At 47.5% G+C, this 15426-nt stretch overlaps 1 protein-coding gene across 1 annotated transcript in view; it reads right to left on the bottom strand.

Annotated features, from left to right (window-relative positions):
- Window positions 1-266: 266 nt before the first annotated feature.
- The window catches only part of Cnnm4 (cyclin and CBS domain divalent metal cation transport mediator 4), a 49359-nt gene continuing 34199 nt past the window's right edge, over window positions 267-15426 (bottom strand). The window contains exons 2-7 of the mRNA XM_013019885.1: window positions 10966-11109; window positions 10283-10417; window positions 8786-8955; window positions 8491-8587; window positions 3320-3504; window positions 267-2781 (exon numbers count right to left, since the gene is read on the bottom strand). Of these exons, the coding sequence (XP_012875339.1) occupies window positions 2584-2781; window positions 3320-3504; window positions 8491-8587; window positions 8786-8955; window positions 10283-10417; window positions 10966-11109 (929 nt within the window). The 3' untranslated portion in view covers window positions 267-2583. The remainder of the gene's footprint in view (window positions 2782-3319; window positions 3505-8490; window positions 8588-8785; window positions 8956-10282; window positions 10418-10965; window positions 11110-15426) is intronic.

Below are 15426 nucleotides of genomic sequence, written 5' to 3'. Positions count from 1 at the left end.
GCATCCACACGAAAAGACCAAAGTCACCTAATTTACAGGATTCCTGCTGTGGCACTTAAGAACATTTGCCCTATATGTCTACCAGCAGCTGCCACTCTCCAACTCCTGTGACAATAGCCTTAATTATAAGTGTTTTGTAAATTACAGTTTTCCTTGCTAAAGAGTCCTATAACACTTTATTGCCCCTGGCCGTTACAAACGACAGTCACTTCTATCTGCCATAGATGTTAATATGGACAACTGAAACAGGCAAGCTATACACTTACCAAGACTTAAACATATTTCATTTTATTACCAATCAAAAATAAATTCCATATATTGTTCAGCAAATATTATCATTGTTTTGTGACAAAAGACACAAGAGTCATAACAACAAAACTCCCCGAGAGTCAAACTCATAACAATGCCAAAATAAATCACAAAAATATACAAATTAAAATTTTATGCAAAATAAATAGGAGTTATTTGCTATGGTGGCTGTGACTTGCCTACCCATTTGGATGCCAATTGCAATGTCTCACTTGGGAGACATGCACAATAGGTCAGTTCCAGAGTATGGCTCAGCCCAGGAACCAGAGGTTGGAATAGGAAGTGAAAAATTGCACTGGGAGGAGGAAGTCATTGGACCGGTAATATTTGGAAATAATTATGACCCTCTGCAAGAAGTGATTGTAAATGGGATGATGTTGGGGAGGGGAGAGGGACTGTCAGTTGGTAGTAACCATGGGCAAAGAGGTAGCTGCAGAAGTGTGTGCACCTGTTCCTTTTGCCTCACACCTACTCACGTGGCTCAGGCCAACGTGTTTTGCTCCACCTGGCACAATCAGGTACACAGCTGGGCTAGCTCCTTTTGGGACTCAGCAAGCTGCTCTTGTAGAAAACTAAGTTTCCTATGTGGGGGTGGGGAGTGTCAAAGGTCAGGTGATTTTTCTTCTTTTGGTTGACAACTTATTACCCTTTTCTTCCAAGCTTCTAGGAGTAAAGTCTGTGCTGGGGATGACCTCAGTCTGGCCAGGGCCACACTTGGTGCAAGACACACCCTGTTCCGAGGAGTTAGGATTCACTGGGTACCTAGTGAGCAGAACACTTGGGCAACAGGACAATGCCACTGGCTAAGGAAAGGTACAAATAAAAACTACTCAGGCAGAAAGCCTGCAGCATCTCCTCCACCACATCCCAGCTTCTATTCCACTTAACAAGATGGATGTGGCCCCAGCTTCCCCACAGTGAAAGCCTGGACCTCTACAGCATGGCCTGATTCCAAAACCCAGGGAAGAGGGCTGAGGCAGGGCTGCACACAGGGGTGGGCTGTCAGTACCACCAGCTGCAGCGAGGCCAGGCTGCACACTCTCACTAGGGTCTCACAAGTACAGGAAACCAGGGCTGCCAGTGGCAAGCCTTTAACGAGATCCCTTATTTCCCAGGGTTCCTTAAGTGGACAAATAAGATCAGAGAAACCTCAGCAAGCAGCTGAGAAAAAGGCATGACAAACAAGCTCCTGTCTTCACTCCCCAGAGAGATTGGGGTATGGAGATGAGAAATAAGTCTGGGAAAAGGGTTTCCTGGGCCAACTGAGCCTGACCTCCTTGTAGGTAGGTATGAGTAGAATTAACTGCTAACAATGCAGACGTCTATGACCAGAGTCTTTTCTGGTATAGAAAGGAGGACTGCAGACAAGTTACCTCTGGTGCAGATGCCCTCCCCATCAAGGGGGGAACCTTTGGTAAAAGTGAGGTCAGGGCCTGAGAATCAGGTAAGCAATCGTAAAGCCAAACACTCTGCCTAACACTTGGAGGCAGCCCCATCCCAGGGGGGAGGGGGGTTGTCTGAAGGAGTATATGGGAGATGGGAAGGGTCCTTAGTCAAGCCTTGACTCACCAGGAGAGCCATCAACAGAGTTCTGGGAGATTTCTGATCCAGTGGTTGACAGCAGTAGATGTGCTCCCCTCTGTTGCTGGGGTTATCATGTCCCTGATCAGTTACCCAGCTGTTTGCAGCTTCAGTGACCTCAGATAGGGCTTGGTGCACATGTCCAGGCAGCTGATCTCAATGCCATTTGGTTCTTTGCTTCCTAGGAAGAGCCAATCCCTTCTCCTATGGGCTCTGGGCCTCCACGGTGGTAGCAGAAGCACGGCTCCCAGAGTCAAGGATTCGGACTAGAAGATCATGTCAGAGCAGAATATGGCTCTTGCTTCCTAGGGTGAGAACCCTCCCTCTTAAAGTCTTTTTGGAAAAAAATTTTTTTTAAATATAAAATTCCTTAACCCTGTCTTCCCTTCCCAAAATGATATTTAAAAAGAGGAGCAATGAGCCTAGCTTAGAAATTCTGTAAGTAAAAAAACCAGCCTTTGCTCACATAGCTGGCCTACTGCCTCACTGGACCAGGGCTGGGCAGCCACTACCACAGTGCTGTTCAGAGGTCCCCGTCAGCAGCTAGGTCCCCATAGGTAGGACTGTCTGGCTGCTTAGTTATGCAGGCTATCTATCTACCTGCACCCCTCTGGCCTAACAGGCTCCCTGTCTTCATGTGGGCCCACCAGGGAGGCCCCCGCAGGGTGGGCGGGGGGCCCCCAGGCCCTCCTGTCAGATGGCACTCTCTTGAGAGGCTCTGTGTAGCAAGGAGTTGCGCTCATTGAGAAGAGTCGTGGTCTCATCCACCACCGACAGCTGAGACTTCTCAGAAAAGTTCTCTGCACAGGAGGTAGAGCCATCCAAGGGAAACTGAGGGCTGCTCTCCATGCGGGAGGCCAACAGTCCATTCTGGTACTGCTGCCGAGTGATCTGAAAAAGGTGAGAGAGGGGGATGAGATTGCAGGGCAGAGGCTGGGAGGCAGGTCTCAAGGCCAGACTGGGCCTGGGGAGCGGACCAGACTAAGGCCACAACACACAACCTGAACAGGAGTGGTGGCTAGAACTCATGCAAAGAACACTGGGCAGGGCTGGGCTCACACCCAAATCCTAGCTACTCAGGAGGCTGAGATCTGAGAATTGCAGTTTGAAGTCTGAGTAGGAAGGCCCATAAGACTATCTTCCAAAAAAATTGGGCATGAAGCTGTGGCTCAAGTGGTAAAGTGCTAGCCTTGAACAAAAAAGCTGAGGGACAGCTCCTAGGCCTTACATTCAAGCCCCAGAACAAGCACCTGCACACATCTGCGTGTGCGCTCATTTTATAATATATATTACTGAAATTTTATATATATACATACACACACACACGAATATAGGGGCAAGAATGGGAAGGAAGTGTCTGGATTTGGTGGATGAAGAAAGGTTTTACTGACTCTTGTAGCATGAGGGAAGGGCTGTGAGAGATCCTTACCTTAATGTACTGAAGGTCCATAAGTGCCCGGACGCTGAAGTCAGAGGTGTATTGGCCCAGGCTGCAGCTGCCAAACTGGTTACAGCTGCTTGTGAGGGTGGTGGAGGGCGACATATCTATGCTGTGGTCTGGGTAACTGAGGGAGGCCGAGCGACTGAGAGGGACGGGGTGGGATGGGGATCGGTCTGTGGGGAGAGTAGAGGCCATCAGGCTGAGAGCCATGCTGACACCTTTTCCAACTCTTGTCTGAAGGCCTGGCCCACCCAGCGTTCTTGGGGACAAGCAAGAGTATGCTGAAGCTCTAACTGCACAAGGTTTGGCCTCCTTAAAGCCAATGAGTTGGTATTTAGAAGAAGGGTCATGCAACAAATATTAACAAGTCTATTAAAGCCAACCAGCCAGAAAAGAAAACCCAAGACAAAGTTTATGGCTGCTATCCCTTTCTCAATAACAGCTTATGTCAAGTGACATAAGCAGTATACTTTTAGACAAAAGATTCTTATTAAAAGGAAGAACATACAGGTTGGGTACAGTGGTCCACACTATAATCCCAGCACCCAAGAGCTTGAGATCTAAGTATGGCAGTTCAAAGCCAGCCTGAGTAGACACATCTAGAAGACTCTTAACTACAATTAATCAGCCAAAAGCCAGAAGTGGAGGCAGGGTTCAAGTAGTAGAGTACCAATCATGAACAAAAAAGCTAAGTAAATCCAAGCCCCATACTGACACAAAAGAAAAAGAACCGGCACAAGCCGGGCACCGGTGGCTTACACCTATAATCCTAGTAACTCAGGAGGCTGAGGTCTGAGGATCGAAGTTCAAAGCTACGTCAGGCAGGAAAGTCCATGAGATTCTTATCTCCAATAAACCACTAGAAAACTGGAAGTGGTGCTGTGGCTCAAGTGGTAGAGCGCTAGCCCTGAGCTGAAGAGCTGAGGGACAGTGCCCAGGCCTAGAGTTCAGGCCCCACAACTGACCAAAAAAAAAAAAAAAAAAGAACACACAGTTTGGACTCTTTCATTATGAAAACATGTTCCCAATATAATGCTGTCACATCCTATAAGGCTCTTGGAGGGTCAAAGGTGTGTTCGGCACCTGACAGGCTCAGAATGGAACTCCGTGCTACTCACTTCTGTCTCACCCGCAGCCAGCCTGACAACAAACAGTTCCCTCTCACAGAAACTCAGAGATCCCTGCTGTGGGGCAGTGAAGGCCTCTCTACCCAGGAAAGGGCAATGACTCAAGCTTGAAGAACAGGGAAAGCTAGGAGGAACTAGCACAAAATTTTTGCACATCTTTAGTACTCAGTTTTGAGAATCCTTACAGAACAATGAAATGTACAAAAATGTTAATTGTGAAGCATGCAAGCTTGTTCAAACAGGAAGTGTACTGAGCTGATTTTCTATTTAATTAACTACTAAGTTACTAACTACTGGACTCTCTTATCCCGATCCCAGTGGAGACAGCAAACATGCTCAACTGAATACAGGCTTTATCCAAGTGAGGCCGAAGTAAGTAATACTCTATTTTTGTGATTTTTCACTTGTAAAAGTAGGAAAATAGACGCTGGCTATTCTATGACTGAGTAGTAGAATCTCATCCAGGAACAAGCAACAGAGGATCATGTATAAATAACTAACTTTAAGTAGCACCACCAGAAAAACTGGGGGTACTACATGATATTTCACAGTAACTATTTGATAATAAAATGCTTTTTAGTTAATGCTTACTAACAACCCAGAAATAGGAGCTGAATTTACTTCTTTTATTTTTTTATTCTTCACTACTGGAAACTGAAACCAGTCTCAATCATGCTATAGAAGTGCCCTCCTGCTAAGTTGGCACCAGGAATTGCATTTTAAAGTAACAAATTATGATGCATTAGCGGTCATAAAAGTTCTAGAAAGAAATACACCAGGGGCTGGGAAGGTGGCTCAGTGGTAGAACGCTTGCCTTGCGTGCCTGAGGCCCTGGGTTTGATTCCTCAGCACCACATAAGCAAAAAGAAAAAAGCCAGAAGTGGTGCTGTGGCTCAAGTGGTAGAGCGCTAGCCTTGAGCTGAAGAGCTGAGGGACAGCACCCAGGCCCAGAGTTCAGGCCCCACGACCAGACCCAAGAAAAAAAAAAGGATGAGTGACTTCTTCTAATCCACACTTTTCCATTTATTTGTTTGTTTGTTTGTTTTGTTGGTCATGGGACTTGAACTCTGGGCCTGTGAGTTGTCCTGAGCTTTTTAACTCAAGGTGAACACTCTACCACTTGAGCCACAGTGCCACTTCCAGCTTTTTGGTGATTAATTGGAGATCAGAGTCTCACAAACTTTCCTGCATGGGCTGGCTTTGAACTGTGATCCTCAGATCTCAGCCTCCTGAGTAGCTAGGATTACAGGCATGAGCCATCGGCACCTGGCTTCCATTTATTTTTATTTTTTTATTTTATTTTTTGCCAATCCTGGAGCTTAAACTCAGGGCCTGAGCACTGTCCCTGAGCCTCTCTGTGTTCAAGGCTAGCACTCTACCACTTGAGCCACAACGCCACTTACAGCTTTTTCTATTTATGCGGGACTGAGGAATCGAACCCAGGCCTTCATGCATGCTAGGCAAGTGCTCTACCACTAAGCCACATTCCCAGCCCTCCATTAAGAGTGTCCATTTAAGAGTGTCAAAATAATATAGTGTGTTCAGAATCATTAAGAAAAAACTTGCTGGGTGTGGTGGCTCATACCTAATAATCATAGCTACTCAGGAGGCTAAGATCTGAGGATCATGGTTTAAAGCCAGCTTGGGCAGGAAAGTTCATGAGACTCTGCTATGGTTCAAGTGGTAGAGTGATAGCTTGAGCAAAAGAAGTTCAGGGACAGCACCCAGGCCCTCAGTTCAAGCCCCAGGACCAGCAACTCCCACCTCCTCCCAAAAAGAAAAGATTTAAAAAACTGCAAAAAAATAAAAGAACTGAAGGGCTGAGGGTATGACACAGTGGTAGAGCAAATGCCTAGCAAGATAAGGCCCTGGGTTCCATCCACACTACCACTACTTTAGTGCTAGCAGGTTCTAAAACCTAGGAATCCTAAGGAACCTCAACTAGGATGTATCTGTCCAGTACTGTCCCCATGTCTCCTGGGATAGATATCAGAGGAATGTGGTACATGGCTTTTGTCTTTTCCTAAACACTTTCTGACAGGAAGCCATATTTTAGTTGCAATTCAGAAAAATCAGTTCTCTCACTTATTGCCTGACAGCTCTATGAAATGCATACAGGGCCACTTCCCATGTGAAAAGGTCAACACAGAGGAGGATTTAGCTAGTAACTTACAGATAGGGTTCTCAGGGTAGCCTGACTTTAGGGCTCCTCCCTTACCTGCTGGACTGTGGCCTTGTTTGGCAGGCCGCCAGATGGACCACAGCCACTGACTGGAAAGCAAGGCAGAAAGGTGGGAAGGGTTTCAGAAAGCTGATGAGAAGTCATGCTATCTTGCCCAGGCTTGAGAGCAGCCTGGAGCACTCAGCCTATCATCTGAATGGGTGTATTTGTATGTGTGTTGATTTTTATATGGGAGAGTGGGTTATGCCTTCTGAAGAACTGAAGAATCTTTGTGGAGGCTCCATCACCAAAGCAAAATACTAGAGCAAAGTACCGGCTGGCTCCCAAGTGTGCCCAGGTGAGATCTCCCAGGTGAGATCTCCCAGGTGTTTGTAGGGCTAGGTTAATACAGCTGCAGTGCATGACTTGGGCAACAGGTGGCAGTGTTCACTTTTCCAGCATGCCACATTACCTGTGAGCCAGAAGAGTAGAGAGTTTCTCTTGCCAGGCGGACACCCCACCTGGGTAGAAGGCACTAGAGCAAAGAGGAGGGGGTCAGTGACCTGAGTGGGGTCAGGAGGCAGGATATAGAGCCACAGGAACAGGATGGTGATAGACCTGACAGAGGAGTACATACTGCGCAGACCAAGAGGGCAGAGCTGGTCAAGTTTGCCCAGAATCATTTCTCCTTCTTGCCACTTCAAGTGGAATCTAAGGATTTACAGGTGGAAGGACAGAGCCCAGAACTCAGACAGTCCTCTGTGGCAGCACAGCTTCTCTGAACAAGATTTTTTCCTGACGTTAAGCAGGCACAATGTCTACAATCCCAACACGCAAAAGGCTGAGGCAGGAAGCCCCCAAGGCAAGAGGATCATGAGCTGAAGGCCAGCCTATGCTACCAAAGCGAATCTCTGTCTCAAAAAAAAATCTCCCCAAGTGGTATGAGCCTTATTTGTCCCCTACCCTAGAACCCTGCAGCGCCCTGATTCCGCATGAGCAGGGGAGACAATGTAGTGGATGAGCTTTGTTTATATTCATGGGTGCCTGACTTCTAACACTGGGTTCTTCTTGTCAATACATAGTGACAGGCACCATAGACGAGATCTCCAGGAATCACAGCCTGTTCCTAGATACCAAAGGGGACTTTTATTCTCCACCCTGCAGGAATCTGGGGCCTCTCCCAAGGTCAGATGCTCACACAGGCTGGGGCTGAGCAGGGCAAGCTTAGCCTACAATACCAAGCCTCCTCATCACTACACAGCCTCTCAAACAGGGGGAAGTCTGTGCAAATTTTTCCAAAGACTACTGTTAAGGGAGATCAGTCCTCTGTGGGCTGCACCCAAATCTCTATTTCATCTGAACAAACTCTGGTCAAAAAACAGTGGCTGAACCCCCACCAAAAGCCAAATCCATGTGTAACCCACCCAGGCAAATAGGCCCTGGCCTGGCTCTTAACACTGGCACTTTGGACGCCCAAATCCTATACCCCAGCCCCGCTCCCCCGCCCCCCACACTTGCCTCTACTTGAAAGGTCAGCAGTGCCCCCAAGGTCTCCAAGGTCCCCTGCTGGTCCATTCTAATCTCATCATGCTACCCCTCAAAGGCCAAACACCTTTCCCACTTCCTGTCACAGCTATACACCAGCAACTGTGTGGGCTTCCTAAGAGGTCCCTCATATCTGCACAGTCCTTTCTCACAGCAGGCTGGTCTCTCCATCTCAGGACACACCCCTTCTTCTCTTCCCTTTGGGCTTCTAAAGGGGAAAATACTCTGCTCCTCCAGGCCCAACAACTCAGAGGCCTGCATGGCCTCTGGAACCCCCTCACTTTCCACATGTTGGAGGTCTGCATAAACCCAGCATAAGAACTCACCAGTGGGGACAGAGGACAGGGCCATGGTCCCATAGTATGAGAAGGCGCCAGTCTCAAACTTCATGTTCTCCTTCCCTGCTTCCACCTCTACCTTCCCCTGCAAGAACACAGAGTCAGAGTTACAACCACAGAAAGAGGTGAAGCCTGAGCAAACAGGGCATTACAGGAGGAAGAGCTGACTCCAGAGGCCTGTAGAGCTCAGTACGGCCTCTCAGGGAAGCAAGAGGGGCACGAAGAGGTTCCATGACGGGGAGCAAGCTGACCACTAGCCTGGCCCAGGGTTGGGGGAACTCACCTGAAGGATGAGAATGAAGTAGTCAGCTGGCTTGTTCCGGGTGTACAGATAATGGCCTGAACAGTATTTGTTACGTTCATCAAACCTGAGTTCCTGAATGACATCTGGGTACTTGAGCAGTCGCAGCAGGATTTTCTCTGATATCAAAGAGGGGCTAAACTGGGATACCTCTAGAGACAGAGACAGAGAGAGAGGGAGGGAGAGAGAGAGAAAAGAGATTTCACACAGGGCCCAGGCCTAGTGACTCTGAAAGCAGAGTCACAGGGGAGCTGCCATCTGAATGGCAGCAGCCACTCCCAGCTATGACAGCTCCCTCCCCGACAGGCCACCCCTGTGGTTTCCATCTCCCTGAGAAAGGTTGCATGCACTTGGCTGCTGACTGCTTAGACTCAAGTCTGTCTGCCTGCACAGACCTGAAGGATGACTTTTGTGCTAACAACCAATGACCTTGGGTAAATTACTGAACCCGTGTCTTGATTTTCTTATCTGTAATGTAGGGATTAAAGTCCCACAGGTGGTTCCTGTGTTCAAATGGGATAATACGCACAGAGCAGTTCAAGATATGTTTTTAGCATGTAGACAGTACTTTATAAATATTCCTATAATTATCATTATCCTTACCAACCTCGTAGTAAGAAAAATAAAGTAACAGGAATCAGTGCACCTTCGGTAAGTGAGAGTTGGGAAGGAAGCTGGATTATGAAAGAGAGGTAAGAAGACAGGATTTATTGTTTCTTTGTTTTTTACCAGGTCCTGAAGGGAGCTGTGGATCATGGGCAAAAAGAGAGAAATATCACTGGTCTTCAGAGACCCCTGTGGAACTAGCACATGTATGGAGATTTAGGGAGATGACAACAGAGTTGAATGCAGGCTCTCAAGGCCGGTGAGCTGGGGTAAGGGGTATGTGCTGCATTCCAGAGGTATATGGCCAGTGGAAGGGTCCCTTCTCCATACGTCTTCACCGGTTCCGATGGGCCTGAGATGCTCCCTCTGGTGTTCCCAGTGCTTGGTTTCTGTCTTTTTTGTATTTTTGTAATTTTTTGGTCTCTATACTGGGGCTTGAACTCAGGGCCTGGATGATGTCCCTTAGCTTTATCACTCCAGTGCTGGTGTTCTACCACTTGAGCCACAGCTCCACTTGCAGCTTTTTGCTAGTTAATTAGAGATGAGTCCTGTGTAGGCTGACTTCATATTGTGATCCTCAGATCTCAGCCTCCTGAGTAGCTAGGATTACAGCTATGAGCCACCGGCACCCAGCTTCCAGTGCTTATTTTCAACACACTCAGACACTGCTTACAAGTCTGAAAGATGAGCTACTCATAGCAAAGATCGGCAGGACGGTCCCAGGGAGGGAGGGATGCCTGGATTCTTCTAAGAAGGCTCTGTGTCCCTACACTTGTTTCATAGCCTTCCTAGGGGGGAAGTGGCCAGAGGAACAGGATTTTTGCCTCTGTGACTGTTTCCACCAACAATAAATAGTCCTCCACACAGTCTTACCTGATGCCAGAAAGCGATGAGCGGCCAGAAGGAGTTGTGGTGAAATTTTTACTTTGAGTTCACTGTCAGTGTCCTTGAAGGCTGAGAAGTCACGCTTGTTCTTCTCAGACACCCGTTTCCGGCTTCGGTTGTCAGCTGTAAGAGAAAGGACCTGAAACTAAGAACACTGATCTCCAAGGACTAGGAAACCTGCTCTCCAGCTCCCGTGGCTTTTGGATGTGTGTGTGTGCTGGTCCTGGGTCTTGAATGCTGTCCCTGAGAGGCTTTGTTTTGTTTTTGCTCAAGTTCTCTTTCACTTCAGCCACAGCTCCACTTCCACTTTTTTTTAGGGGGCGGGGAGGGGGCAGCTTGGGCAGGGGGTAGTTAATTGGAGATGAGTCTCATGGAGCTTTCTGCCAAGCTGGCTTGGAACTGCGATTCTCAGATGTCAGCCTCCTGAGTAGCTAGGATTATAGGCAGGAGCCACTGGTGCCAGGCCAGCTCCCATACCTTATCCCAAACAGGAGGGGCAAAGAGAGCCTCCTCTCACTGCATTCCATACCAAATTCCTTGCTTATGGCAGCCAGTACTGGGCATCTGGGACTAGGTCTTGCTCAAGATGTCGGGCCTTCCCATCTAGGGACACAAGATTTCAGATCTGAGCTGGAAATGGATTCTGGACTTGTAGAGCGGGCCAAACTTACTGTACATGTCCGACTCATCCAGAATCTCAGACTTGATGATCTCCTCGATGACGTCCTCCAGGGTGACCAGGCCCAGCACCTCATAGAAGGGGTCGCCCTCACCCTCGTTGTTCACCTTCTGCACAATGGCCAGATGGGACTTCCCTGTGGGAACAGTGAACTGAGTCAGAAAACACACAGGCACAGGTATGGAACTCTCTTCATCTCTTTTCTTTTTTTGGGTTGGTCATGGGGCTTGAACTCTGGGCTTGGGCGCTGTCCCTGTGCTCTTTAGCTCAAGGCGAGTGCTCTACTGCTTGAGCCACAGCGCCACTTCCAGTTTTCTGGTGGTTAATTGGAGATAAGAGTTTCACAGACTTTCCTGCCTGGGCTGGCTTTGAACCGAGATCCTCAGATCTCAGCCTCCTGAGTAGCTAGGATTACAGGCGTGAGCCACTGGCGCCCGGCTGAAACTCTCCCGGCTGAAACTCTTGATCTCAATGTCTATACACACTTAGGGTCAAAGTCATTGAGGTTTAGTTACAGAAGGTTTTCTCTTGCCTTCTGAATTTTCTGATGTTTGTACTAAATGGGTGTCACCTTAATGCAAAGGAAGTCTTTTAAGAGTATTTCACTAAGCTGGCTCGGGGCTTGAACTCAGGGCCTAGGCACTGTCCCTTTAGCTTTTTTTGCCCAAGCCTGGTGCTTTACCACTTGAGCCACAGTGGCACTTCTGGATTTTTGATGGTTAATTACTGATAAAAGACTTGGGCTGAGAATGTGGCTTAGTGGTAGAGTGCTTGCCTAGTATGCATGAAGCCCTGGGTTTGATTCTTCAGTACCAGTATAAACAGAAAAAGCTAAAAATGGTGTTGTGGTTCAAGTGGTAGAGCTAGCTTGAGCAAAAGAAGCTCAGGGACAGTTTGCAGGCCCCGAGTTTAAGTCCCAGGATTGGGAAGAAAAAAAAAAAGAGAGAGAGTCTCACAAACCATGATCCTCAGATTTCAACCTTCTTACAAGCTAGGGTTACAGGCATGAGCTGCTGGCACCCAGCAAGGATCCCTTGTTTAAAGAGGATGAAAGCAACAACGTCCAGGCTGGTGCCTGTTACCAGGCTCTTGGGATTCTCAGAGAGCAGACAGACCCATACTACAATGGCAGCTAGACTGAGGGTCTGACGCTGTCCACCCCCATAGGGCTTCACACTCAATTCCTCCACAATGCTCTCTAGCAAGCTCTCCTGCCTAGATCCAGGGGCTGCCACACTTCCCAAAGGGAAGTTTCTCAGTTCCCAAAGCCATTAACAAATTAGTCCACTGTAATTAGGCTAGGCAGAGCTTGTAATTAGAAAGAGGCCTCCCCCTCAACCTGGAGCAAGCCAGGAGAAATTAGGAGGTAGGGGTGGGGCAGATCCTTCTGCAGAAGCTCCCAGGCTCTCTTTTTGGGTGTCCACCTTGCTCTTCTGCCCTAGTCCTAGCAAACAAAAAGGATGAACAGCCAAGAAGGGCTTGATCCACACTCTAGATAGGAATGGAGTTACATGCAACCAAGCAGAGTCGGGGTGGGTGGGTGGGGGGAGGGGGGGTTAAGGAGATAAAAGGACAAGATAAAAGGCATAAGTTTAGAACAAACTCAGGAAAAAGCCATAGGGATCATGAATGTCAAATCTGGGTCTCTGGCATGAAATCCCTTCCCAAACTAATACTGGAGGCCTCATTGTAAAGCTAAAAGTTATTCAAAACACTTTCAGGAGACCTTCTAGGCCACAGAAAAGCCCTCTACCCATGGGACTCTTCAGAATTCTTAAGGATCCTTTGGAAGAACAGAAAGGACATGAGGTCTCCAAAGAAAGTAAAATCATCATAGCATTACCTCCACCCCTCCCCATGCTGAGGGGAAGCACTGATTTTGAAAGGTTTCAACACATATACTAGTTACTATAATATACAAAAGTTACAGTCAATAAAGGTTTAGTACTTTGCTGGACTTAACTACAAAGTCCCTTGTATCTTTCTAGAGCTGAACCAACAAAGGCAAGATATATAACCTGGTCAGAACCCTGGAGTCTGTTCTCTGGGCCTTTGCACTTGCTGGAGGCTGACTTTATAGGAGTATTCTCTAGGGAAAAAAAGAATACCTCCAGGGGGCAGCCAAATAAAACTATGTCACCAAACCAGGACAAGAATTAAAGAAGGCAGCTTTTAACATCTTCTAAACTGGGTTTCCCTAAAAAACCTGTTGGTGATGCCTAGTTATTTTGAGGGGGGTTGTTTTGTTCTGTATTTGTTTTTGTGATAGTACTTGATTTTGAATTCCAGGGCCTAGGCATTGTCCTTTAGCTTATTTACTCAAGGCTGGTGGCTCTATCAGTTGAGCCACAGTTCCACTTGCAGCTTTGTGGTGGTTAACTGGGATAAGAATCTCACAGTCTTTCCTGACAAGGCTTGCTTTGGACTTCTATCTTCCTATCTCAGCCTCCTGAGTAGCTAGGATTACAGGTGTAAGTTATTGGCACCCAGTTGTCATTGTTGTTTTAATGCTCATGGTGAACAGGTAAAAGAGTACAGTATTTCAGAAGGCCAACTGGGAAGGATGACTCAAAACAAAGCATCCCTAACCTCAGACACAGAACTTTCTCTCCTTGGAATTTATCCTATAGACTCCACCATACCACAAAAGGAGTTTATCACAACCTTCTCCCTAACAGCTCTAACCTAACCACTAACTCAGCCACAGCTGAGTGCTGGACAGAATCCCTGGCTGCTCTAGAGACAATATAGTAGTGGATGGGTGAAATGTGGAATGGCACCATGTAGAAGAACAAGTTGTGGGACACAGTGTCATGAAGTGCATAGAAACGAACAACACAGGGCTCGAGCTGGCCTAGAAATATCGGAAGTGGCCACAGGATCACATTTGAAGAGCAGATGTTCTATACTGTTCTACTAGATGGTAAAACTTACTTTTACAATTAAAAAGGAAAAAAAAAAAGAGCCAGGTGCTGGTGGCTCATGCTTGTAATCCTGGCTACTCAGGAGACTGAGATCTGAAGATCAAATCTGGAAGCCAGCCCAGACAGAAAAGTCCATGAGATTCTTAGCTCCTATACCACCAAAAAGCCAGAAATGGAGCTCTGGCTCAGGTGGTAGAGTGGTAACCTTAAGCGAAAATACTCAGAGACAGAGCCCAGGCTCTGAATTCAAGCCCCAGAACTGGCACAAAACAAAACAAAAAAACCCTGGGAATGTAGTTCAGTAATGCAGCCCTTGCCTAGCATGCTTCCAGGCATTGGGTTCAACTTTTAGTACCACAAACAAAAAAACCAAACCAAACAAATTAAAACCCATAAGAAATTAGAGAACAAAGAGAAACTGATGAGAGTCTCTAAAGTTGAACAACAAAGACCCTCTGTTCTCCTCCCCCCCGCCCCGCATTACTGGCCATGCTGTCACAGGCCCCACTCCTATGAGTGTGGTGTACCTTTTGACATGAATCAATGAATAGCATCTTGCTCAAACCCCAAATCAGAAAACAGCCCCAACACACACACACACACACACACACACACACACGGTAAAAACACCAGCCAGAACACGGTAAAAACACCAGACACACACACACACACACACACACTAATGGCTCAGAAAAGCTGACACACACACACACGGTAAAAACACCAACCAGAACACGGTAAAAACACCAGACACACACACACACACACACACACACACACACACACCAGACACACACACACACACACTAATGGCTCAGAAAAGCTGACAGCTTCTCCACAGGGGAGAAACATCACTTTGGAAGAAATGAACTGTTGCCCGTGGGTGCCCTCTAGTGGCAGTCACCTCAGTAACAGACACCTTATGGTATACAGTCAAGTTCAAGTTCACTCCCCCACCCCCACCCCAACCCCAACCCTAATCCCCTCTAAAGGGTTGAAATTTGGGCACTGTTCTTTTTTCTTTTCTTTTCCTTTCTTTTCGTTTCTCCTTCCTTCCTGTCTCTTTCTTTCTTCTTTCTTTCTGTCTGTCTTTCTGTCTGTTATGGGGCTTGAACTCTGGGGGGCTGGGAAGGTGGCTTGGTGGTAGAGTGCTTGCCTCACAGGCATGAGGACCTGGGTTCCATTCCTCAGCACCACAGAAGCAGAAATAGCTGGAAGTGGCACTATGGCTCAAGTGGTAGAGCACTAGCATTCCCCCCCACCCCTTGACTGGCTTGAACTCTGGCTTGGGCGCTGTCCTTGTGCTCTGCAACTCAAGGCGAGCTCTCTACCACTTATGTCACAGTGCCACTTCTGGTTTTCTAGTAGTTTATTGGGGATAAAGAATCTCAACGGCCTTTCCTGCCTGGGCTGGCTTTGAGCCATGATCCTCAGATCTCAGCTTCCTGATAGCTAGGATTACAGGCGTGAGCCATGGGCACCTGGTTAAGAGCTGAGGGACAGTGCCCAGACCCAGAGTTCAGGCCCCA

This window comes from Dipodomys ordii, unplaced genomic scaffold (assembly GCF_000151885.1).
Source record: "Dipodomys ordii isolate 6190 unplaced genomic scaffold, Dord_2.0 Scaffold47, whole genome shotgun sequence".
NCBI classification, from domain to species: Eukaryota; Metazoa; Chordata; class Mammalia; order Rodentia; family Heteromyidae; genus Dipodomys; species Dipodomys ordii.
Note: the sequence above shows the minus strand (reverse complement) of the source record. Positions and strands in the feature narration are given on the sequence as shown.